Here is a 26,391-nt window from a genome sequence, read left to right as displayed (position 1 = left end):
CACAGAGTGTCTGGTGTGCAATTCAATTTACTGGGATAGTGTCATTAAGTGAACGGCTGACATTAAAATAGCAAGTGACCTTATAAATAAAGATGGGGGCGTTTACCTACATTCTGGTTGGAATCCTGCTGTCTACCTGGTTAAACAATAGAGGGACAGAGTTAGCACTACTTGCTCACCTGTTGCTGATTTCTATTTCACTACTGATAATGTCTAGCATTGCTCATCTTTGGTTATATGATAGCACTAGTTGTTTGCAGTATTTATTGTCTTTCTGCATATGCTGTATTTTGGTTTTTGGGCAGGTGCAACCTCAACAACTTAGGATTTAAAATGCTCTGTACATCAAACTGTCATAGCATTTATGTCTACAAAATGATGGGGTGCTCAGCCGTTGAAACACTGGCTGTTGTTGAGGACATTACCCACCTGCATTTCCACAAGTTATTTGAAGTTAGTGTACCAGGAGGCTAGAGGATGCGCAGAAAATGGAGAAATCATCTAGTACTAAGGAGCACTGTACAGGACTTCTTCCCATGAATGTAATACTGTTTATCATACGGAAGAACATGGTTACACTTAAAACCTGCTCTTATGGGATACAGTTCTTCTTAAAGTGTTTAGTTAGGATAGTCATGACTCTAGAACATAGAATCTTTCCAATAGAAATGGCCACATGAATGTGGGCAGATGTCCATGGAAACTGTATTCATGGAGCTGCAGCAGACTGTCATGCCTACAAGTACTACCGTAGACTTTTCCACGTCAAATAATAAAGATAAATATGTTTCTTCCATCAAAAGCCTATTGAATTACCACTTCTAGCAGTGTCAAGTTACTAATGGTGGAGCGATACTTCCTAAACACTCAGTGAAAATGACATTATAGTGGTAGAATTACATGAACCCATATTATGCACCTATTGACCATGCACCACTATTGGGTTTCATATATAATTCATAAGAGAGATTCTTATGACTTCTGAAGCAAGTACTGTCCTTTCCTAATTGTAAGATCAAAACTGACTTCTTTCCAAGAGCTGAGAAATATTTTTGTCAATCAAATATATTTAAAAGCTGAAAGAGGATTTGCTCCAACCATTGGTTCAACTGCTTTAGTATGCCGTATGTTAACGGATCATCACAGGTCACAATATGACAAGCTGTGGACTATACAGAATCCAGTTCCCACAGGAAGAAGGGGCAGTTCTACAATGTTAGTGGAACAAGAATCACAATCACTCCTTAGTGTGTCACCAGATAGTGACAGAAAGCTTATAAAAGTCAACCATTGACTGGGTGATGTTCCCTGATATGAGGAGACAACCTCTAATCTTCTACAGCTGCTATAGGTAGTCTCAAATGTCACCTGCAAATATTCCTCATTGCTTACTGGAGTTTTCTTGCAATTTGGACCTGCTGACAGCATTTGAGAATGCTTACAATGACCTCTTCTTATCCTCTTAATTATTCTCCTCAGTTTCACCCTTGACACCCGAAATGTTGAGAGGTTTTCAGCAATGTTGGCACTGCCTGAAACTTCGCATAGCAGCTCACCTGTCCCTTACTGCAGAATGACACTTGTCATTCTACCAATGGGTAGGCCATCTCAGAGGTTTTTCTGATGACTTTGGTACAGATCACTGTAAATGTCAACTGCCTGTGGATAGCAATTGTGATGTAATCTGCCAAGGTGTAGACACTTCATGTTGTCTGAAAACAAGTAACTGCCTATGAAGTATCAATTTCAGCACCTTGCTTGCAGAATCTGCTCTGTCTAGCAGATGGATCCAAATGGAAAAGTAGTTACTTCAATACAGGTTGTGTGATTCACATTCTGCTGAACAGTATCTGCAAAAGTAGGTGAGCAAAATGAGAGGTCTATGACTTTAGCTGACCGTGCAGCTGTACAAAAATAAATCAATGATCATGTTCATCACCAAGATGTGCTAAGTTTGTGTGAAAGCCTCAGTCACTTGACACCTGGGACAGATAATGATAGAATCCCATAGCGCATTACAGACATTAGAGTCTTCAAAAAGAAGGAAGACATGAGGAGCTCAGCAGTAAGTTTTCTGATGGACACTGTTGAAAAGCTTGGGTGGCAAGCAGTACATAAAACTCACTGGTTTGTTATCATGAGCATGAATTGTGACAGCACTATTTGCAGTGTTGTGGTTAAGGGCATAAGTGAGGAGAGATACGTATCCTTGATGAACAAACAGATCTCGCCAACCACACGTTTTTTGGTGTATCACTGGTAACATCACCTATTCTATGGAAACTATAGCCTCCAAGTAGAGAAGCATCAGTCTTTCAGGAAGGAATATCTTAAAAACATACACAGAAATGTTCTTCCTCTACGAGTAGTCTCAATATCCTCCCCCTTAATATTCCACTGATTGATAGAATCTGTTTTAGCACTGCGTTTTTAATTTTTGACCAACTTTGTATTGGGGTGCACAGCCACCAACTGATGGGGGGACATGGAGGGGCTCAGCAGTTCTGATGTCAAGGCATCTAGGCTCATGATGTCCTCATTAGTCAGTTGTGTCAATATCATACTTATGATACCTGGGACTGCCTATAATTAACATTTTATGCCCGTTCCCAAGTCTCTTTCTGCTTCATGGATGATGGGCAATGTGTTTGTTGGAAGGCACTTCATATTCACATTGTTTTCTCTAAACATAATTTTAAATTTGACTTTTTTTCTTTTATTGTAACTGCATGGGTTGCTGTTTCCTTACCTTGTTTACTTTTGCAAGTAAAACTGTAGATCCATGTACAGTCATTTGTTCCTACTTCAATGGGTATTGTTTCTCATCAAAATTTCTACTTTAGGGACAGGCTTCTTCATCAAACAAGCAAAATAGATGGAAAACAATGGAGGTTACTGGTTGTCTGCACATGGCATCCATTTTTGTCACTTTTATTTCTTGAATTTTTTTCTCCTTGTTGAATATTAGGCAGTCTTGTCGCCAGAGTGGGTGGCAGAGCAGTTGATGTGCATGGCTGGAGGTGGGCAGCCAGAGGCAGGTTAATAGACAGCCATTCCATATTTTCTACACATTAATTTTTTTTTACAAATCTTTGATATAGGGCTAAAATAATGGCATTTGTAACACCATATAGGTTTTTGGATGTAAAGCATAAATTACAAAGAGACACTAAATTGTGAAACTAGATTCGAGAAACCAGCAATGCAAAACTAGTTTTGTATGTGGCTGTCTACACATTAGTGTACCCTTCAGTTTTCACTTTTTGTGAATACCAAAGCACCACTCTCAGCTACGAGATGAAGATTTTGCCATCTAAACTAGCAATGGCAGAGACAATGCTTCTCTCCTTGAAATCAAACCAAAAGAAAAAGAAGAAGACACAGAAATATGTTTGAATTAGTGACTGGTTAGAGAGACGGCATGTTGAGTGCTAGCAACCTCGTTGAAATGTCAGAAGACTACAGCAATTTCAACCATCTATGAATGGCATCAAAACATTTCACGTATTTTCTTACATAGATCAACAAGTAAAAGGAAAGAAGATAGTGTAATATACAAAGCGGAACACATATAAACATTTTCAACTTCCAAGTTTTTATTTACTTTTCACTTGAATAGGATACAGAACAAAAATATAATGTAATAGATGCAACATAAAGTGCTTGCAGTTCTTACAAAACAGTTTCACAGTACACCACCATAATCATATGTTACTGTAACACATCTGCCACCTTTTCAGCATGAAAGTCTTCCAGGCCAGAAGCTCCATTTCTCCCTCTTACAGGCATGAAAGCTTTTTGCTTTGCAGAGATAATATTTTGTATTTCTACCATTAGTTCCACATTGTATTAAAGGACAGATTCCCCATTTGCACAGCAACACTCTTAGTGGAGCTGGCTGCTTTGTATGTTTCCTCAGGCCTGCTCTAAGAGCATCTACTGATTTTCCAAATGCAAAAAGTAATCTTTATTTTCATAGATTGCTTCCTCTTTGCAAGAGAGCTTTGTGACATTAAAGATGATCTGCTGCTGGACAGCACAAGTCCAGCTTCAGTACCTTCACCTACAGTTCTCACTGTGGGTGATTTTTGTAAAATTACTGCATCCTCCAAACCATGCCAGTTTGTTTCTCAACAAGTAGGATTCACTCCTGCATCCTGGAAGGAAAAGAATTTGGTTGTCATGAATTAAGCTGAAGCATACTGCATGAGATCTAAGTAGCATTATTATGAACCACAGAACTGTGATATGAAATCTGCTTTTCCTTACAGATATGTCAAACTGAGAAGGATTTTAATTAAGGGCTTCAACATCCAGTTACACTTTTCAAGTTTCACTATAGTTGCTGGGAAACATGTTGTGATGAAAGTCTCCATCAAAAACTGTTTCAAAACTCCACAGCTACAAGGGCACATTTAACATTGTTCCCCTTGCTGTATAAGACAATAATTACTGCTCCTTGTATGTTAAAATAGGTGAAGCTTTTAAGGCTTTCCGGAGGTAGCATTTATGCAGCAGTATTCTAAAATCAGCTACACAGTCCAAAATATACAATGCTACTTGGTGTTGATACATTTCCTTTAACTCCTTATTTCACGGAGCCTTCCTCAAAGCATGGTCCACTGACTTACAAGCATATCATGTGAAAAATTAATTCATAGTTTTGATTTCTACAGTGTGCTTGCATAAAAAGCCAGTACCATTTCAGCCATACATAAATGACATAAAACGGTAGAGCTACATTTGTGATTCATAACTGCTGGCGCAAAACATCTCCACTGTGGCATGTACAGCTACAGTTAATATATGAAGAAGATGACTACAGTAAAGACCACAAGTTGGGCACAAGGAGGAGCATAAACCCAGAGGGACTGACTATGTGGAGCTGCAATCTGGCAGGATTGAGTATTTGAAGCAGGCCAGATTAAGAAGAGAATGGTTTGCTAACTATTTTCTTGAAGGCAGGTCAATGCTATGGCAGCATTTAAGAAATTAATAGACATTAATTTATCTCAGAAAATCAAATAAAATAATATTAAATACGGAGTTCAGCTTACCAAAGTTGTATAGCTTTTCCTTCTGCAACAGTTTTGCTCAATACTAAATCCAATAAAGTAAACCATGTAAATTTTGGGATGTACACATCACCAGTCCCATGGCCAGATTTTTACCTTTTCTTAGTTGATTTGTGTACGTATTTTCTTTTAAATGCATTTCGCTCAATAGCTGTGACACCCATCAATTCTTCGATGTTCATATCACGAACAAAAATTACTCAAATATTGAAGCATCTCATACTACATTCTTAAAATGATATTATTTATATCCCATCAGCACCTATTCATGGCATAAAGCTATCCTGAAAACACACGCAACTTATAGTTTCATGGTAAAAAAGTTGGAATGTGCCAAAATTGATTAGCTTCATTAACAACTTTTGTCAATGTGCACCACACATTCACATTGCCCGGCAGCATAGCTTTGAAATTTAGTTTCACAACACCATATCTCTGCATAAATAAGGCATATTGATAAGACACAGGGAGCCTGTTGTGACATACTCAGGTTGTGACTGAGTATAGAAAGTTACAAGGAGAACGATTGTCTTCTGCCACTCTTCATTATTCCTTCATGTCATTTCTCTCATGTTGACTATTCCCTCTGATGCCCATTCTTCTTTAATTTACAAGGTACCCATTTCCATTATATCACGCTATGCGAATATGCCCTTGATAGAATTGAGCGAGTAGTGCATCTCAACTTCTACCTTTAATTCACCCTTCTTTTTCTAATTTTATTAGTACTTCCACCTGAATTGATTTATCAGTTTCAGCTATCAAAATAAAACCACGCTGCTTTCCTTTTAAAACCAGAAACACATTTTGTCTTGTGAAATGAGCCCCATTACTAATTTTAGTCATCCTTTTCTGTGGTAGGTGCTTGATACTCTCTGTGGTTCAGCTGAGGCACTCTGAGTGTTTATAATAGTTGTAAGATCTGTGGCCAAACTTGAACCCACCTGATGAACACTGAGCTCCCTGACATACATATACCACTTGGTTGGCACAAACTAGGATGCATGTACGGCTTACTGAAAGCTATGAATGCAGTGAGTTCCCCCCCCCCCCCCCCCCCCCACACACACACACACACACATACACACCTTTGAAGTTTCTTGATTCCTTGTGTTCAAACTTACACACAGTAAAGTGAGACACCGCTACTTGATTCTTTCAGAAGTATCTATTGGTTTAAAATTTGTGACAAGTTGGAACTATGAACCTGATGGAAACATGAACCCATACATCTTCCTTTCTGGGGGTTTTCACTCTCAAAATATATCTGAGAATGTCTCATTGAACTTCATCAACACTTGTTCTATGCACTAACACTAATTCTATGCACAGTGTTTCAGAAGCACTTAATACGCAAAGACACCAACAGGATCACACTAAAAGTATTGAGAATCACTGAACTCTGGTACACTTCCATGCATTTGGTCAAGACTGGCAAGAGTGTCACCTTTTGTAGAAATTTCAACCTGACGTTATCAAAAGCTCTATTCATTTGCTATCAGTTATAGAATTGAAAGGGAAGCTTCAATATCAATATTTAAACTCTGCAAACCACTGTAAGCTGTAAACAGTGCTTCCCACCCTACCTGTTACTAGCACTTCTTCCCATTCCACTAGTGTGCAGAATGCGGAAAGATTGTTTGCTTCAACGCCTCGGTACACACTATAATTAGTCAAATCTTCTCTTTACTAGCCCCCATGGAAGTGATACATAGATGGTTGCAGTGTATTGCTTGATTATTCATTTAAAATTGGTTCTTAAAACTGTGTAAGTAGGCTTTCACGAGATAGTTTGTATCTGTCTTCAAGCATCTGGACATTCAGTTTATCCAGCATCTCCATGACACTATTTCATAAAAACAAACAAACCTATGATCATTTGTGCTGCATAAGTTTAATATCAGCCATTAGTCGTATTTAGGGATGAAATGTACACCCAACAACTATCTAGTATCTGCCATACCCAGGCTAATTTTACTATCTGGCCAGATACCAGGTGGTAGGTGAATATCCAGTGGATACTGGATTTACAATAAATTATGAAAATTTTGCAAAGTTGACTTCATTCAAGTCACATGTAAGATTCATCTTGTGTAAGCTGTCGCCAACACACTGGTCAGCAAAGATGTAGTGCGGAGATCAACAGCAGGCACTGGATCAAGTGCTCCTATCATGAGAGAGGCCAGACACACCGACAAGCAACACGCCGCCAAAGCCCTTTTGACAGCACTAATTAGGCCACCACCACTGAACAGAGGACCTCAATTAACTCACTCTTCCACTTGGCACCTGTCAGTATAGTTGCAGAGCCCATCACAGGCTACAACAGTACTTTGTTTGCTTTTTTATATAATGCACTTGCATAATCCGTGAATTCCCTGCCCCCTCCATCCCCTGCCCCCATGTCTCAGCTGCAGACGGCCAGTGTGATGGATCTAACCAACAAATTGCTACCCTACTGACAACAGTATAACTACTGGCTGCTCAAGCTTCATCTGCCACATAACCACAACTGACCAACCGACCAGCCCAACAGGTGCCACCGACTGGTACACCACCATTCCAGCAATTTAAGGAATCAGCAGAAGAATGGCTCAAATACCTGACTCAGTTCCAAGCACATTGTCAAGTCCATTGTGTTTAAGACACTGTAAAGCTACAATACTTCCTTCCAATGAACTCAGCTACGACCAAGTAATCACTGCAGTAACTAAATATTGTGAAGAGCAAGTCCAAGTAGCTGCAGCTAGATATCAGTTCTTTCATTTGCAGAAAAAGCCAGAATAGACATACTGACCATGGCACATTGAATTAATGGGCATGACCAGGAAGTGTAAATTCAAGTGTAGTTGCAGCAACTTTTACAGTGATTTAATGATATGGGATGCAATAACATTCAATGTCCCTCATATTAGAATACAGGAACAGATCTTCAAGTACTCTGATCTATCACTTCCCCAAGTATTGCGAATCTTAGAGCAATATGATACAGGTGCCATATCAGCTGGTAAGTTTGACCAGGTCTCGATTTGTCAGGTTGAGTTGCATCTTGTTCACGACCGCCCCAAGTAGCCACAACAACAAGCATGTATGTAGCCGTGCAGACAGCCACATAGACATGTAAACAAGCCTGTGAATTTAGTGAAGTCTTGCTCTAGATGTTTTGCTTGCCATAAAAGAGAGGATTGCCCATTACATAATGCAACGTGTTAATGTGGAAAAAAAGGCCATGTCCAAACAATTTGTTTGCAACAGCACCAAAATGTCAATTTTGCCTGCTCCGAGAAAAAACAAGATCATGCACATGCAGTGAATACTTTGTTTCCAAAACCTACAACAGATTCTGACAAAATTAAAATTAAGGTTGTGCCTCCTTCTCACCCTAGTGCTGTGCAATGATGTTCTAACAAACTATTTCTCTCACTAAGGATTGCTGGCCGTCATGTGAACTTTCAGTTAGACACAGGTGCCTCAGTAACTTTGCTTAATTGTGCCACATATGAACAGTTAGATTCACCATGCCTTTCTAAATCTAGCAAGTGCCTCACTGCTTACAACAGACAGGAAATCCCAGTGCTTGGATGGTGTAGTTTGCCTGCCACTTACAAATCTCACACTAGGTCAGTGAACTTTCTTGTGTTGAAATCAAGAGACAGTGAGAACATGTTCCATTCAGATGCCTTTGATTTGTTTGGACTTCGCATCCACGACAATGTACTTTCAGTATCTGATTTTATATAAAAAGGCAGTGCAGCTAGCTTGATCAAAGAATTTCCTGGACTATATTCAGAAGGAATAGGAAAAGCTACTAACTTTGTAATGCATATTACATTGAAAAACATTGCACAGCCCAAGTTTTTCCGGGCTCACCCCAATACCATTGCATTAAGCGGCAAAGTATCCAGTGAATTGAAACAATTGCAGATAATGATGTAATTGCTCCCATTCAAGCTTTATAATGGGCAAGTGTCTCGTTTTGTTGCCTAAGCCTTCTGATTGCATTCACATTTGTGTTGACTTCAAGTCTGCAGTCAACCCACAAAAAGTGGTTGACACTTATACATTACCTCGCCCTGAGGAACTCATGGACAGGCTTGGTGAAGGATGCTATTTTTCTAAGACAGATTTGTGTGATGCCTACTTGCAAATTCCGTTGGATGAAGAATCACAGGAAGTGTTTGTCATAAATACACACTTGGGACTGTTTAAGTATTTGCATTTGCCCTCTGGCAGTGCCTCTGCACCTGCCATTTTTCAATGGGCTTGGAAAAGCTGACTGCAAAAGTGCCATTTTGTTCAAACTACCTCATCGTTATTGTCGTCTCAGGTCATGCACCAGAGGAACACATTGCCAATTTGCATACTATTTTTTGAGTGTTGTCAGAAGCAGGACCCTAGTATCGTCTAGAAAAGTATGACTCTTTTCAAACTGAACTACATGTGATAAACAGTCAGATAGTGCACCCCTCCCAATCTCATCTGCTTGCAATCTGTGACCTGCTTGTTCCTCACAATGTGTCTGAACTACAGTCAGTACTAGGCAAGGTGACATACTACATTCGGTTCAGAACCAAATGCCTCACAGATCGCAGCTCCATTGCGTTGCTTGCATCACAAAAATGTGCCTTTAGTGTGTGTCAAAAATGCCCTGCTCAGCAACAGATGTTTAGTGCATTTAGTTTAGCAAGTCAATGCTTCTTCCTAAGGAATCGGTGCTGTGCTTTCACACAGAATTGGTGCACAGGAGAGATCGATTGCTTTTGCCTCAAAGAGTTGTTAATTCAAACTCGGCACTCTGAAAAAGAAGTTCTCACTACTATGTATGGTGTGAGAAAATTCCATCACTATTTGTATGGTTGCAAGTTCTTATTAGTGACAGATCACAAGCCTTTCCAGTCATTGTTTCATCCACCAAAGTCGGTTCCTACATGCACTGTTCCAAAATTGCAATGTTGTGCTTTCTTGCTTTCACAGCATCAGTATGAAATTGTGTACAGACCTACGGCCAAGCATGGCAATGGAGACACCCTCTCGCACCTTCGATTGGCCCAGACTCTGATTTTGATGCATCTGCCGCATCTTTTTGCCAAATTGATGCACAGGACTCTGAATTGCTGGAATCTTTTCCCTTGCACAACAGAAAAATTGCACAGGCTATGGAAGCAGACCCAGATCTCAAGATTCTGTTGCATTACATTAACACATCTTGGCCTCCTCATTGAACAGTATTGAGAACTCCATAGTGTGCCAATATTTTGCTCACTGGCATAATCTTTCAGTACAACAAGGTGTGAGTCTAGTTCAAAATAATGGTGGAGAATCGCGTGTCCTTATTCCCAGAGTGTTGCAAAAGGATGTATTGGGATTGCTCCATCATGGACATTAGGGAATTGAGCACACTAAACAGTTAGTGCGCCAGCACTGTACTTGGCAGGGCATGGACACCCATATTGAACAGATGATGTCACAGTGTCATGCATGCGTGGAAAACCAGTCTGCTCCACCACAGACATTCGCAGCTTGGCCTAGGACCAATCGTTATAGCAATGAGCGCACATTGACTTTGCAGAACCATTTTGGAACACTGATTGGCTCATAGTGGTAGACTCTTTCAGCCAAGTTCCCATTTGCAGTGGCTATGGCTGCTACTACATCACTTAGCACAATTCAAATGTCGTCCTCCATATTTTGGATAGAAGGTTTCGTGTAAGTACTTGTGTCAGACAATGACCACAGTTCACTTCATGTGACATTGAACAGTTTTGTGAATGATATGGCATTCACCATCTAACAAGTGCTCCGTTTCACTCACAGTCCAACGGAGAAGCAGAACGCATTGCGCACACTTTTAAACAACAAATGCCCAAGCTTCGCATCACCCACACATGGGAACAGGTGCTGCAACTCTTTCTCGCCTCCTATTGCTCCCGCCCAAACGACGTACCATCACTGGTGGAACTTCTGCACGACCGCCACCATCGGACACTTCTACACTTGCTACACCTACCTCAGCATCCTGTGCTGCCAATGTTCCACAAGTATCGTTTTGCTTCATGCGGTCTTGTTCTTTTCAGGGTTTATGGAAACCATGGGCGCTGGGAAAGAGGCGTGATCCAGGAACGCATTGGCTCTTTTATGTATTTGATTGCAGGTGCCGATGGTGTGCAGTGTCGCCACCAGAACCAAATTCTTGCATGTCATTTTCCCCGTGATTCTGCTGCTTTTCTTCCCTCAGATTTATGGCCTCACAGGACTGCACTGCCTTCACAGCCACCCGCCGGTACCACCAGGGCATCCACGAGGACAATACGCCCTCACCCCCACCATCCCTGCTCACTGACCCATTGGATGTGGATCCACCGTCGCCATCATCACCCCCACACAAGCCCTCAGGCCTGGACATACGCCCTGGTAGCAGTTTTCCAAAGGGTTTACCTGTTGTCTCGGGATGGTCAGAAGTATGCCATCCTCCACAGCCACAGCTCCCAGCTCATCTCAATGTCCAGCATCCTTTCCATCCCCCCCACCCCCCACCTGTTGTCGTTCACATCCTTTCTACACAACAATGGTGCAGTATTTTGGCGAGGAATGTGCCGGCGTAACCTGTTGCCAGCAAAGATGTAGTGCGAAGATCAGTAGCAGGCGCTGGATCAAGCATTCGTATCATGAGAGAGGCCAGAGACACACCAACAAGCAACACGCTGCCAAAGCTCTCTCGACAGCTTGTATTTAGGCCACCACTGCTGACCAGAGGGCCTCAATCGACTCACTCTTCCAGTTGGTGTCTGTCAATATAGTCACAGAGCGCACCACAGGCTACGACAGCACATAGCGACCAGATTAATGATTATAGTGGGACTAGCAGTGAGACTAAAATATGTAATAACAAGATTACCGATATTGTCTGCAAGAGGATTATTACTGATGAGGGTGTACCACAACATGGACTCTATTCAAGTTAAGTAGCAGCTTCATATAAATAAAGAACCATATTAATCCATGTGTGCATTGGTGTTATAGACAGAGGATACCGGCCACCCATAACAACATCCTCTCCCTAACTACCTTGTGGAACAAGACTCTACAAGATACTCTAAACACAAATAAAACCACACTATCTTCTAATCAAAACACAATTTATTATTCACTTTAACAAAAAATAAATTAGTACTCATAATGAACTAAGGGCAAATTTTGGTGAATGAACACCAATTTCTCTGCCATTAAGATGTAATAAGCGCTTTTGCTTGTTTTCATAAACAAGATTAACTTCAGAGAAAAGTCTTTTGCTTCGTACAGGACTGCAAGGTGCTGAAAGATAAATTTGAACAAACTTTGTCCAGTTTAGGTAATCCATTGCATTAGCAGACAATCAAATACAAGGGTTGTGATTGTGGCTGATCTGAACTGTCTTCAGATGATAGTCAACCTTGCTTGTAGTCGTGTTTGTTTCTTGACCATCACACTGATTATTTTCACTTGTCACCTCACTAAACCAGTCCCAAACATGTCATGAGCTTTGCAAGTCACATTTATTCAGTCTCACCTCTATGCTTCTTTTAGCAGGCATTGGAGGTGTACTTCTATTGGTGAAAGATTCTTCATAGAATTCCAATAGAATCTTCTGTTGAGCTCTTTTGGCTGCAAGAATCCCCAAATAGTCTGTCTTTAATCTTGAGTCTAGAAAGATTGCAATCAACTGATTTGGATCTTCACTTAATAGACTGAAATAACATTTTAATTCACCTTTCAACAATGCTCTCCGGTGTGATAAGTCACAAGTTCTTCACGTCATCTCAATCTTATCTACATACTTATTTAATGCCGCAACATATGGTATTACTTTAGATACTTAGGAGAGGTCAGAACTTATTTTGTTACTTCTTCAAAGTTTTCAAAAGCTAAATGTAATGCTTCATCAAACACCACTGGAGACATCAAATTAGTATGTGTACCATGGTAAGCTACATAGAGAGGGAAAGTACATTTTTGTTCCAGCACACACTCCACCATAAAAAATGTGGAATTCCATAATGTGCTGATATCTTGCACCAATTGATGCTCTAGTAAATTTAGCTCCTTTTGAACCACCAACAATTTTTCTTTACCTAAGCTCAAACACCTCAAGTGCATTATAAAATGTCTGACAGTAGTGACTATTCCTGCTACTTCACACTGGATATTAAATGATTTCGATACAACCTTCTGAAGCAAATGGATGAAACAGTAGAATCTTACTCAGCCATCCTAACACCTTTCACTGTGTTAGTGCCATTGTCATGAATGAGTTAATATATTTTGCTGCGGTCAATATCACAGTGATCTGCAAGTGTATTGAGCACCCTTGTTAGATATTATTCTGTATGACAACCTAGAAAAGGCTTCACTGCAAGACCCCTGTGTTAAAGCTGGAATTCAGAAGAAACCAATGAGCAGTGAAACTCAAGAAACTGGAATTGTTATGCAAACAGGTCCCCATATCAGAAGTTACAGAAAACATCAGAGCATTTGAAATGATTCTTTTGATTTTTTCATAAATTGTGTTGTAGATGTCAGGAACAGTTTCTTAAGAAATGAATGTATGACTTGGATTTTCATAGCGGGGTAAAACTTGTTCTACGAGTCTTGTGAATCTTGTCCTTTCTGTTATATATAATTGCTCATTGTTGGTGCAATAATTTCTGCTATTAAATAACAATATTCATTGGATTTTGCATCATTTACATCCTAAAGCAATTTCCTTTGAAGCAATTCTGATGCAGTCAATTACTTTTCTGTTGATGCTGAACACGAATTTGTACCATGGATGGATAAAGATGGTGTAGGCACAGAAGTGGCTGTGTCTTATTCATTTCTTGCAATTCATCTAGATGTTTCATTTTGCAATAATTTTTCATAGCCAAAGTACCTCTTAGACAAAAAAATTGTTTTTCTGGGTTTATGGTAGGTTATATATTTTCTATTAGTTTAAATGGTTTTTTATGATTAAGTTTCACAAAAACATCAGCACATCCCCAACAAATTTATTTAAAATAAGTATTCAATAAATAGGACCTACTTAATCATATTAATCATCATATCTGTGAATAAACACCTTTTTTATCAATGTAATCAAACAGTTCAAAACAAAAGAATAAAAGACAAGCTAAAGCTTTGGTACATACCTGCTTTTTTTCCATCTCGACCACAATAATTTTGAACTCAGCTCAAAAAACAATTGAAAAACTGATTATTGTTGCTGTCTGTTTCAAAATATTCCCAAATGACATTTTTCATCATTTATCTTGTAACTAAGAATTTATTTTCAGTAGTAACCTCATATAACACCAAATGAAAGTGATCACAGTTTGCAACAAATCAGACAGTGGTCTGGTCCCGGTTAAACAATCTCCTTTGTTGATGGATTGCATTTCCATAGTATTCTGTCACCTATAAGTGAGCCTATATGATCACTTTATTTCATATCCCTACAAATTATTACACCAGGTCCTTATATGAGTTGGCCAATTCCAATGAGACTCGTTGATATTCAAGTCATAGAGTACTACTTTTTTGTTTTGGTTCATGAACTGCACTATTTTACCTTTCTGAGGTAGAAATGACGTAAAGTCTTTTACAGATTGACTTCTCTGTTATATTAAGTGTACTTAAGCATCACCAGCCCATTACTAAAAAACTGTAGAAACATCCGTGGTAAGGTCTCAGAATTTACCTCACTTATTAATGTTAATAATGGCCAAGTAGTACTGGAAGCAGAAATATGGATGAAAACAGAAGTAAAATCTTAAGTTCCGAGTGACATACATACTGTAATGATAGGCTAAGACCGGTTTTTGCAGTATATTTATTGCCCTAAAGAACTTTGCCACATTTAATGAGGTAATTACTCATTACTGACATAATCAGGGTAACATTAAAAACAAAAGAGGATTAAACACAGTAATCGGTCGCTTTCATTGTTATCTGCCTTTAAAAAAGAAGTAATCAGGGAAACTTGGAAAACAGTGTGTGTAACTTTCTTAACCATGCTTTGCTAATATCAAGAAATTTCATCTTACCAGCCATAGACTGAAAAAGGGCATAACTAGAATGTTTAGCAGGGGAAATATCTGAAGATTAACTTGAATAGTTTGAAAAATAATTTTAAGTTAATGTTTCTAGGTGCATAAGGTCCTGGATTCTCTGATTCAGTTAACATTCCCTGACTAAGCCAGTTACAGCATCAGTTACTGTGAGTGTTGAGAATTTTAAGAGAGGTAATTGGTTTCATAGGACAAGATTGTACTATGACTCTCCTTTTGAATGTCACACAGTTAAGAGAGGTTGAATGGCCTTATGACAGCTGTATCTCAAATAGTACTAACTTTAACAAATTTCTTGGTACCTTTCTTGAAATATTTAATTAAACTTTTACACTTAAAACCAAATGTAACAAAATGACTAGGAAGATTAAATGGATAATTCAGGGTATAAAAATTTCTAGTGCCAGAAAGAGGCAACTACATAATGAACTGAAATATAACAAAAACAGATTATAAATCCACATTCAAAAAAGTTGTAAAGGCAGCAAAACAAATGGCAAACAATAAGTTTATTTTACAACATAGTAGTAAGACAAAGGCAGTGTGGTCTGTTGTCAAATCAGAGTTAGGTGTTAAAGTCAGTAGTAATGAAATAATTAAGATTAAAGTAGATGATAACGTTGTTGTAAACCCAGCTCAAATATCAGAGAGTTTAAATGAATTCTTCATAAATGTAGCAAAGTCAGAAGTTGATGTAGCACGATATCAGAGTAAAATAAATCCCTTTGGACTCGACCAAGAAGCTGAGTATCTCACAGATTTTAAAAAAGTCACAATAAAGGATGTGAAAAATGTTATATTGTCATTAAAAAATAAAAATTCTGCTGGGTGGGATGGGACACCAAGTAAAGTGATTAAAGCAGTATATGACACAATAGCACCCCCATTAGCTACAATAATCAACCAGTCTTTTGAACAGGGGTGCTTTCTTGATGTGTTAAAATATGCCGAAGTGAGACCTCTGTTCAAGAAAGGGTCAAGGAAGATATGGGAAACTATCGCCCTGTTTCTATTCTCCCAATCCTGTCAAAAGTGTTAGAGAAAGTAGCTGCAAATCAGATCAAAAATTTTATCGTAAAAAATGATATTATTGTAAGTAACCAATTTGGATTCCAACAAAGAAAAAACACACTGGATGCAGTAAATAACTTTATTGAGAAGATATGCAAATCATTGGATCAGAGGAGTAAAGTCACAGGTATCTTCTGCGATCTTTCAAAAGCATTTGACTAGGTGAACCATGACTTGCTTATCTACAAATTAAACAAATATGGGATTAAGGACAAAGCTCTGAAATGGCTCACATAATACTTGCACAACAGAAAGCAAAGGGTAAGTGTCACATCAAATGCAGTGAATTATTATTCTAAATGGAGTACAGTATCACAAGGTGTGCCTCAAGGCTCCATTTTGGGGCCAATCCTATTCCTATTCTATGTAAATGACTTGCCCATAAATATAAATTCCCCGTCAGTTCTGTTTGTGGATGACACTTCTGTTCTAATTGAAGATGATGCAGAAAACATTCAGTGCTCCATTGTGAGCACAATGGGTACACTAGAAAACTGGTTCCAGTTAAATGGCTTGAAACTGAACATTGCAAAAACCAATATGGTACATTTCAAAAACCAAACATTTTAAATGTGTGGATCTTAAAATACATCATCACAATCATCCTATGGAAAAAGTTAACACAGTCAAATTCCTAGGAATAAATGTGGACAACAACTTAAACTGGAGTACACATATTGAGTTCCTATCAAATAAACTAAGCAGCTTTGCATTTGCAATGCAAATACTAGCAAACTCTACTGACATGAGTACACGAAAAATAGCATACCAATAGTTATTTTGAATCTGTCATTAGGTATGGTATCATTTTCTGCGGAAATTCAAGTAGTGTATCTCGAATACTGAAACTGCAAAAGAAAATTATAAGATACATGTGTAGTGCACAACAAACAGAATCTTGTCGCCCATTATTTCGGAACCTGCAAATCCTAACAGTTCCCTCCATATACATTTATGAAATTATAATCTTTGTACACAGCAGACAAAAATTATTTGAGGAAAATCATTTTAACCACACATACAACACAAGAAATAAAAATAATTTTATGTTGTCCACACACCATTTGAAATTATATGCACAAACTCCACAGTATATGGGGATGACAATATATAACAAGCTAATGGGCAAAAATATATATAATATGAAGCCAGAGAGTCTAAAAGTAAGGCTACAGCAGATTCTGTGGGAGAAATGCTACTATTCAGTAGAAGAATTCATAGAGGATGACATGATAATTTGAGCAAATGAGTAGTGAAGGCTTAAGCCCTATCCTCCACCAGTTTATCCCCTTCCCTGCTTCCACTCCAGTCCTACACATGCCTCCTATCCTACAAGAACACTAGCATAGTCATTTTCCCTCCTCTACTACTCTCCTCACACCTTTGTCCCCTCCCACCCACCCTCCCCACCAGTTTGGCACAGCATCCCAAAACTACACTTAACAGCCTACTATCCTGGTCCCCATCACATCCCTTAATACTCCCACAGACATCACTAGCACCTTCCCCCACTCCTACCCTTATATCCCTCACCCTACATGCCCTATGCCTCTTCTGGACCCATGCTACCCACCCCAGCGAGATTGCTGCTTACTTCAGATGCAGTTACAGTCAGGCCTTCATCTTCAGAGACTTCAGTGACCCTGTGTGCATGTGGCAGGGGGGTGTCCATGTCTGATAGCTAATGATGTCTAAGAGTCTTTTCTCAATGTGCCTGTCTGAATATCAGCACCTCCTATATGTGGTGAGTAGTTATTTATTCTTTACATCTTCTTGTTATTCCATCCTAGATTTTCCAGAGTTACTGTTACTAAGATAAGTGACCATGAAATCGAAAATCAACTTAAAACACTCAAAAGGGGAAAAGACACCTAGACAATATAAGATACTTGTTTGAATCTATACAGACCAACTAAAAGAACTTTCTTTCCTACTAGGAGGTCGTAGGTCACTGGAGTGACAAGGCAATCAAAGCAACTGGAGAATGACGCAAGTTATTCCCATTTTCCAACTAAATGATTGGATTGATGCACATAACTATAGATATAGATCAGTTATAAGTGTTGAAAAATGGGATACATTTTATGTCCACATCTGTCACATAAATTTGGCAACCACACTTTGGTTGGAGTTAGTTTTTTAAAAACCTTTAAAAACATTTGAAACACTGCAAATATACTTTGTACGAAAATTCTGCAAGCAGTACCTGAGTAAGACTTGGCTGACTCTGTTCGTCTTTAGTAGGTAGCAGTGCTCAGGTTGCTGCTGTGTTCCTTGAATTACAGGAGCATTCAACAGAATCTGTACTGTTGGTTAATGAAAGAAATGAATACTTATGGAATATGTGAGTGAAGACTTTATATCAATCAGAACTCAGCATGAAATTCTCAGTGGGGAGAAATGATGAGATGGAGACTTAGGTTTGGTTATGCCTCATAGGAGTGTTATAGGACCATTACTGTGTTCACAATAGGGGAAAATCACCTGGTGCATAATGTCGGGAGTTATAAGAGACAGTTTTCAGACAGTCCATATGTACCAAGCAAGTTGTAAGTCCTGAAAATTGTACCAGTATGCAGCAGAAACTACAGAGGATAGACACTTGCTGGAAAGTCATGCAATTTAGTAACACAAACAAATGTAATGCATTGTATGTAGACAGCCACAAGGATGCACTGTTGTTCGATTAAATCATAGGCAGTCATAGCAACAAGTGCAAGCTATCTATGAGCATACGAAGTAATTTAAACTGTACACCACATAAAGTTATTTGTAGAAAAAGCAGATGGAAATCTGAGAGTCACAGGAATAATCCTAAGGGAAGGGAAAATACATTATACACACTGCACACAGATAGCATATCTGAACTGAAAACCACAAAACTTCGTGAATCTAAAAGAACTATTTTAAGAAAAGGTCTATTAATAAGATATACACTATATACACTACAGTCAAATAAAACACTTGAGATTACTCGGCCATTGGAGGGCTTCTCCAAGGACAATATGGATATTTGTAATTCCTCCTTCTTTGAAACCATACATTACATAAATTAAAATATGATCCACAGTTTAAAGTTCACTGAACTCACAGAAAGAATCATTTGCAAGATTCCACTTTGTCATGAAGCTTTTACAGCAACCCATTCGACTTCTTAATCTGTCTAATATTGTTCAGAGTCTCTTGGAAGGTCAAAACCAGGAACTTGTTCGGTCACATCAGCAATAAGGGATCCATTTTCGTATCCTCAACTGCAGCTGATTCTTGGTGTGTAAATGATAATGAACTGGGACATCACATTGGTTTGGTATCTTCTACCATTCCTGTTTTATTGCACCTTTGCATCCAGTGTTTGGTGACTGGATATTGGCTAGCAGTGGTATCCCAGTTGTGCGGGCATTTTAAGTGAACCACTTATGATCCTCATCAATTCACTGAGTTCACATCCAATTTTTTTGTGTGAGCACTCATTGCTCATACTAAGATGCAGTATTCTGCAGTACTGGATACCACTGCCAATGCTGATGTGCACAGTGTGCAGGCATTGCTTCCTCATGAGCTGCCTGTGAGTTTGGCTAGCATAGTTTTTCTGGTTGCAGTTTTTGCTTCACTACTTCTAGGTGGTGCCTGTAGGAAAGTGTAGAGTCAAGTTTAACTCCCAGCTATTTAGGGGTATTTTCATGTTTAGTTGGCTCTTCCCCGAGTTTAATCCTCAACTTCTGGTTAGTTTCTTTATTGTTGAGATGCACAGTGATACAAATTTGGAAGGATTTGGTTTCAAGCGCTATTTGATATAATACTCATGAAGAGTGTGTATATCATTATTCAAGAATAGCTTCTAGCTGCTTGAATGACTGTGATTGTGTGGCAATTGCTAAATAACTGGCATAGGCAAATATATGTGACTGAAGTTGAAAAGTAAGGGAGTGAGCACTGAACCATGAGGTAGGCAGTTGTTAAGTGTTCTAACATTGCTTATTTTTTTCAGATGGACTCTGTAAGTTCTCTCCACTAGCACAGATTTCATGATCTTCAGTTTTTGCTTGGATTTGGTGACTTCTGCGAGTTTACATAAAAGATTTTGGATGCGGACAATCATACGCTTGCAACAGATCCAGCAAAATTACTTGCATTAGTCCTGTCTTCATTGCATCTTGGATACCTCTTTCATTTGGTTGGTCGATTTGGGGGAGTGAACCAAACAGCAAGGTCACTGGTCCCACCGGATTTGGGAAATCCGCTGTGCCGTCAAAAGAACCATCCCGGCATTTGCCTCAGCCAGTTAGGGAAATCAGGATAGCTGGATGTGGATTGGGACCATCGCCCTCCCGAATCCAAGTCATGTGCTAACCAGTGTGCCACATCGCTCGGTGCCTCTTTCTATGTATGTAGTCAGTGTCAATACTCATTCATTGCAATTCCCATTTTTCCTCAAACTAGTTTGTTCCACCGACAGCACCTTTTTGATAAGTGGCATTAATCTCAAAGCCAATATCCTCTCAAACAATTTGTAGGTTGTACACAGTAAAGAGATAGGTATAAAGTGCTTCAGATCTCCTGCTGTTTTCTCTGGTTTAATTATTGCAAACACCGTTACCTCCATCAATAGCTTTGGTAGTTTTACAGAGTCAACTATTTCCATGAAGAATCTGGCCAACCAGATTTTGGTTGGATCCAATTTTTCAAAAATTCCAGTAGTACACCACATACATCTGGGGTCTTATGGTTTTTCACTTGTTTCAGAGCAATGTCTGTGTCACCAATATAAATTGAATGTGCAATTAAAGACACTGAGGGTATGTTATTTCAACATACAAGACTTTGCCAATGCAAATTTTCTAAATAGTCATTCAGCTTTCTAGACATTTCCTTCTTTTCTCAACTACTATGTTTTATTTTTGATTTTTTCTTAAGTATGGAAGCAATCTGGCATGGCAAGATGCTATGCTGAAGTGCCAAAGAAACTGATATAGCCTTGCATATTAAAATACAGAGACATGTAAATAGGCAGAACATGGTGCTGCGGTCAGAAACGCCTATACAAGACAACAAGTGTCTGGTGCAGTTGTTAGATCGGTTACTGCTGCTACAATGGAAGGTTATCAAGATTTTAAAGTGAGTTTGAATGTGGTGTTTCAGTTGGCGCATGAGTGATGGGACACAGCATCTCCGAGGTAGCGATGAAGTGGGGATGTTCATGTACAACCATTTCACGGGTGTATTGTGAATGTCAGGAATCTGGTAAAACATCAAATCTCCGACATTGCTGTGGCCAGAAAATGGCCCTGCAAGAACGCGACCAATGATGACTGAAGCGAATCGTTCAATGTGACAGAAGTGCAACTCCTCCACAAATTGCTGCAGATTTCAGTGCGTGGCAATCAACAAGAGTCAGCATGCGAACCAATATGGGCTTTCAGAGCTGAAGACCCACTTGTGTATCCTTGATGACTGCATGACACAAAGCTTTATGTTTAGCCTGGGCCTTTCAACACTGACATTGGACTGTTCATGACTGGAAACATGTTGCGTGATCAGATGAGTCTCATTTCAAATTGTATGGAGACAACCTCATGGACCCTGTGTGTCAGCAGGGGACTGTTCAAGCTGGTGGAGGGTCTGTAATGGTGTGGGGCATATGAAGCTGGAGTGATATGGGACCCCTGAGACATTTAGATACGACTCTGACAGGTGACATGTACGTAAGCATCCTGTCTGATCGCCTGCATCCATTCATGTCCATTGTGCTTTCCGACAGACATGGGCAGTTCCAGCAGAATGACGTGACACCCCACACATCCAGTATTGCTACAGAGTAGCTCCAGTAATAATCTTCTCAGTTTAAACACTTCTGCTGTCTACCAGACTGCCCATACATGAACATTATTGAGCATGTAACTTCCTGGCAGATTAAAACTGTGTGCCCGACCGAGACTCGAACTCTGGACCTTTGCCTTTCGCGGGCAAGTGCTCAACCAACTGAGCTACCGAAGCACGACTCACGCCCGGTTTTAATCTGCCAGGAAGTTTCATATCAGCGCACACTCCGCTGCAGAGTGAAAATCTCATTCTGGATACATCCCCCAGGCTGTGGCTAAGCCATGTCTCCGCAATATCCTTTCTTTCAGTAGTGCTAGTTCTGCAAGGTTCGCAGGAGAGCTGCTGTAAAGTTTGGAAGGTAGGAGACGAGGTACTGGCAGAAGTAAAGCTGTGAGTACCGGGCGTGAGTCGTGCTTCGGTAGCTCAGTTGGTAGAGCACTTGCCCGCGAAAGGCAAAGGTCCCGAGTTCGAGTCTCGGTCGGGCACACAGTTTTAATCTGCCAGGAAGTTTCATATCAGCGCACACTCCGCTGCAGAGTGAAAATCTCATTCTGGATTATTGAGCATATCTGGGATGGCTTGCAATGTGCTGTTCAGAAGAGATCTCCACCTCCTCATACTCTTATGGATTTATGGACAGTACTGCAGGATTCATGGTATCAATTGCCTCCAGCACTACTTCAGACATTAGTCAAGTTCATGCCATATCATGCTGTGGCACTTCTGCGTGCTCACAGTGGCCCTGCACAATATTAGGCAGGTGTACCAGTTTCTTTGACTCTTCAGTATAGTAGCTCCAGTTTTCATCTGCTTTGCTCCTCCATGTTTCTGTAATAAATCCCATTGTTCATGACTGGAATGTGTACTGTCTCCTTCAAGGTATTTCTCCATTGTTGATTTAAGTGGTTGATTCAGCAACTTCATTGTCTTCAGTTGTTTTAAAGTCATCCAATAGTTTCTCACATTTTTCTGACCAGCGTGGGATGTACTCTTTCCTTCCCCCACAAGTGATGGATTTTGTTGCTGTCGTCACTAGCAGCTGCGTAATTTGTAATTATCCAGGCATGGGCAGAATCTATTGATGTTCTAATATAACAAGGAGGTTCAAATCAGTGCACACTCTGCTGCAGGAAACTATAAGCAAAGTGTTGCGTTGTGTGTCACAGAGTTGTTTATCAATAAAATCATGAAAATGCAGATATCAAGGATAATTAAGCAACATATTATTTGCTGTGACATATACATCTTATTAAACAATCATGACTGCAAAATCTGATAAATTAAAGCTCACAAAGATGCTTGCCACAGTGCACCATTCATAACTGGGAAAGAAGGGATGAAAATTATACGATGTGCATTCAAGTTCTAAGGCCTCCGATTTTTTTTCTCCGGACTGGAAGGAGATAGAAACATGCGCATTGTTTTAAAATGAGGCCGCGTTCATTGTCAATACGTCCCAGAGATGGCAGCACCATACGGCAGATGGAAGTTTACCGCCAGCGGTGAGAATGAGAACTGTTTTATATACTTAAAATGGCGACGTTTTTCTTACTTGAACAGCGTGCAATCATTTGTTTTCTGAATTTGCGTGGTGTGAAACCAATTGAAACTCATCGACAGTTGAAGGAGACATGTGGTGATGGAGTTATGGATGTATCGAAAGCGCGTTCGTGGGTGCGACAGTTTAATGAAGGCAGAATATCGTGTGACAACAAACCGAAACAACCTCGGGCTCGCAAAAGCCGGTCTGACGACATGATCGAGAAAGTGGAGAGAATTGTTTTGGGGGATTGCTGAATGACTGTTGAACAGATCACCTCCAGAGTTGGCATTTCTGTGGGTTCGGTGCACACAATCCTGCATGATGACCTGAAAATGCGAAAAGTGTCATCCAGGTGGGTGCCACGAATGCTGACGGACGACCACATGGCTGCCCGTGTGGCATGTTGCCAAGCAATGTTGACACGCAACAGCAGCATGAATGGGAGTTTCTTTTCGTCAGTTGTGACAATGGATGAGACGTGGATGCCATTTTTCAATCCAGAAACAAAGCGCCAGTCGGCTCAATGGAAGCACACAGATTCACCGCCACCAAAAAAATTTCGGGTAACCGCCAGTACTGAAAAAATGACGGTGTCCATGTTCTGGGACAGCGAGGGCGTAATCCTTACCCATTGCATTCCAAAGGGCACTATGGTAACAGGTGCATCCTATGAAAATGTTTTTAAGAACAAATTCCTTCCTGCACTGCAACAAAAATGTCCGGGAAGGGCTGCGCATGTGCTGTTTCACCAAGACAATGCACCCGCACATCGAGCTAACGTTACGCAACAGTTTCTTCATGATAACAACTTTGAAGTGATTCCTCATGCTCCTTACTCACCTGACCGGGCTCCTAGTGACTTTTGGCTTTTTCCAACAATGAAAGACACTCTCCGTGGCCGCACATTCACCAGCTGTGCTGCTATTGTCTCAGAGATTTTCCAGTGGTCAAAACAGACTCCTAAAGAAGCCTTCGCCGCTGCCATGGAATCATGGCGTCAGCATTGTGAAAAATGTGTACGTCTGCAGGGCGATTACGTCGAGAAGTAATGCCAGTTTCATCGATTTCGGGTGAGTAGTTAATTAGAAAAAAAATCGGAGGCCTTAGAACTTGAATGCACCTCGTAGTGTTCCAAGATGAACCCTCTGCCAGACACCAGGAGATGCGTGAGGAGTACAAGTTTAGATGTTAATGATACGAAACAAATACTACTTCCATATTTTAGGGATTAGTATGTAATAACAAAGCACTTTCCATATGTAAAACAAGGCAAACTAATTGAACAAATTAATACTGAAAATTATGGTAATTCTATGTAAAACAGTTCAAATAAAATGACATAAAATGCATATGGAAAGCAACCAAAAGTGTAGTGCATTATCAATAGCAATAAGAATCATATAGCTATAACATAAAAATCAACAAAAACACCCAGGACACTTCACAATATAATTAACATCAACACGAAATAAAAAACAGATAAAAAGTAAAGTAGTTCTCAACTTAAAAGGTTGATTTAAAACTCAAATTACTTTACCAGACATAATCCTATTGAATGTGGAATCATGTTATTTTCTACCACCACCACCTTGTAAATTAATACTGTTAATCCAATGACTTTCCTACATTTTAGTGCCTACAATAAAATAAGATTTGTACAACTGGGAAAAATATGGGTCAGGTTGAGCTAAGCCATTTCTTTAGGTTTGGTAACAAAAAGTAATCCATTGGAGGCAAATCTGGCAAGTATAGTGAATTTGGAAGTACTTCAAATTAATTTTGTGTAGTTATGCAGCAGTAATTCAAAATTTGAGTATGGCTGTACCATTGTGATGCACGAGAACTTTCATCTTTTCAAGGTATAAGTGTTTGGCACAAACAGCATGCTTCAACTTGTGCACTATACTCCTATCATTACCACCCATAGTCTGTGAATTCAAACCACAAGAATACTAGCAAGCAAACAATGACTTTTGCTTCAGATGGTACTCCTATTGCTTTCTTTAGCCACTTTCTCTTTTTGTTATTAATCATTTTGATTGTTCCTTCATCTCTAAAACATATGATGTTAAACCCACATTTTGTCCGTTGCTATAGAATATCAGAGAATCTCTTTGAAATTAGTTTTAAATTAGTCAAAACATGCCTGAGTAATGATTATTCAATGTCCTGTTGGTAATCACAAAAGAGTCCATAAGTGTCAATTTTTTGTGAAATCTATTTAGTAGCACATGTTTTTGGGCAAGTTGCATGCTGATCACATACATTGGCTATACAACTGCACTTTAACATTGGCCCAACCATTGAAAAAACAAAGCTGGCGGGAGAACCTTTAATGCTAAATCTAATTCGTCTTCTGCTTACATTGGGGTTAAACACCTTAAAAAAGCACCTGATCAGAGTCTTGAGTCAATTTTGTCTATGTCTCATGACAGTCTTAAGATTTCAATGTCTGGACAGTTGTCACATGTAAGGAATTAAACCTAGTTTTCAGAAACTTCACAACATATCATTTTTGTGTTAGGTCAGAATGTTCAGAATTTCCCTTGCATCTCAGATTCCATCTATGCGGGACACAATAATTAACAAATGTTTTGCCAGACATAATGGTTATACTGGAAAATGCAAGTAATGGTGTCCTATGTCAGTATTTCTTCCTGTGGAATAAAGTCTGTCAGAGATAGTTTACATTATGCTTCTATTTGTACCTGATGTTACATATCTACCTAACATGTGTTACTTCTGTTTTAGGAAACTCCTCAAACAAAGATACCTTGATACACATCTATAGCACATTAAC

The 26,391-nt window shown here is 39.5% G+C and overlaps 1 protein-coding gene across 2 annotated transcripts in view; it reads right to left on the bottom strand.

Annotated features, from left to right (window-relative positions):
* The window catches only part of LOC126253642 (cyclin-dependent kinase 12), a 178,531-nt gene that overhangs the window by 35,297 nt on the left and 116,843 nt on the right, over window positions 1-26,391 (bottom strand). Inside the window, exon 14 of one of the 2 annotated variants that reach the window (XM_049955143.1) lies at window positions 3,644-4,157. The exons of the other annotated variant lie outside the window; for it this stretch is intronic. Coding sequence (XP_049811100.1) covers window positions 4,060-4,157 — 98 coding nt within the window. The 3' untranslated portion in view covers window positions 3,644-4,059. Of the gene's footprint in view, window positions 1-3,643; window positions 4,158-26,391 lie in introns of those variants that run through there. 2 annotated transcript variants of the gene reach the window in all.

The sequence above is a fragment of the Schistocerca nitens genome, chromosome 4 (assembly GCF_023898315.1).
Source record: "Schistocerca nitens isolate TAMUIC-IGC-003100 chromosome 4, iqSchNite1.1, whole genome shotgun sequence".
In the NCBI taxonomy this organism is placed as follows: domain Eukaryota; kingdom Metazoa; phylum Arthropoda; class Insecta; order Orthoptera; family Acrididae; genus Schistocerca; species Schistocerca nitens.
Note: the sequence above shows the minus strand (reverse complement) of the source record. Positions and strands in the feature narration are given on the sequence as shown.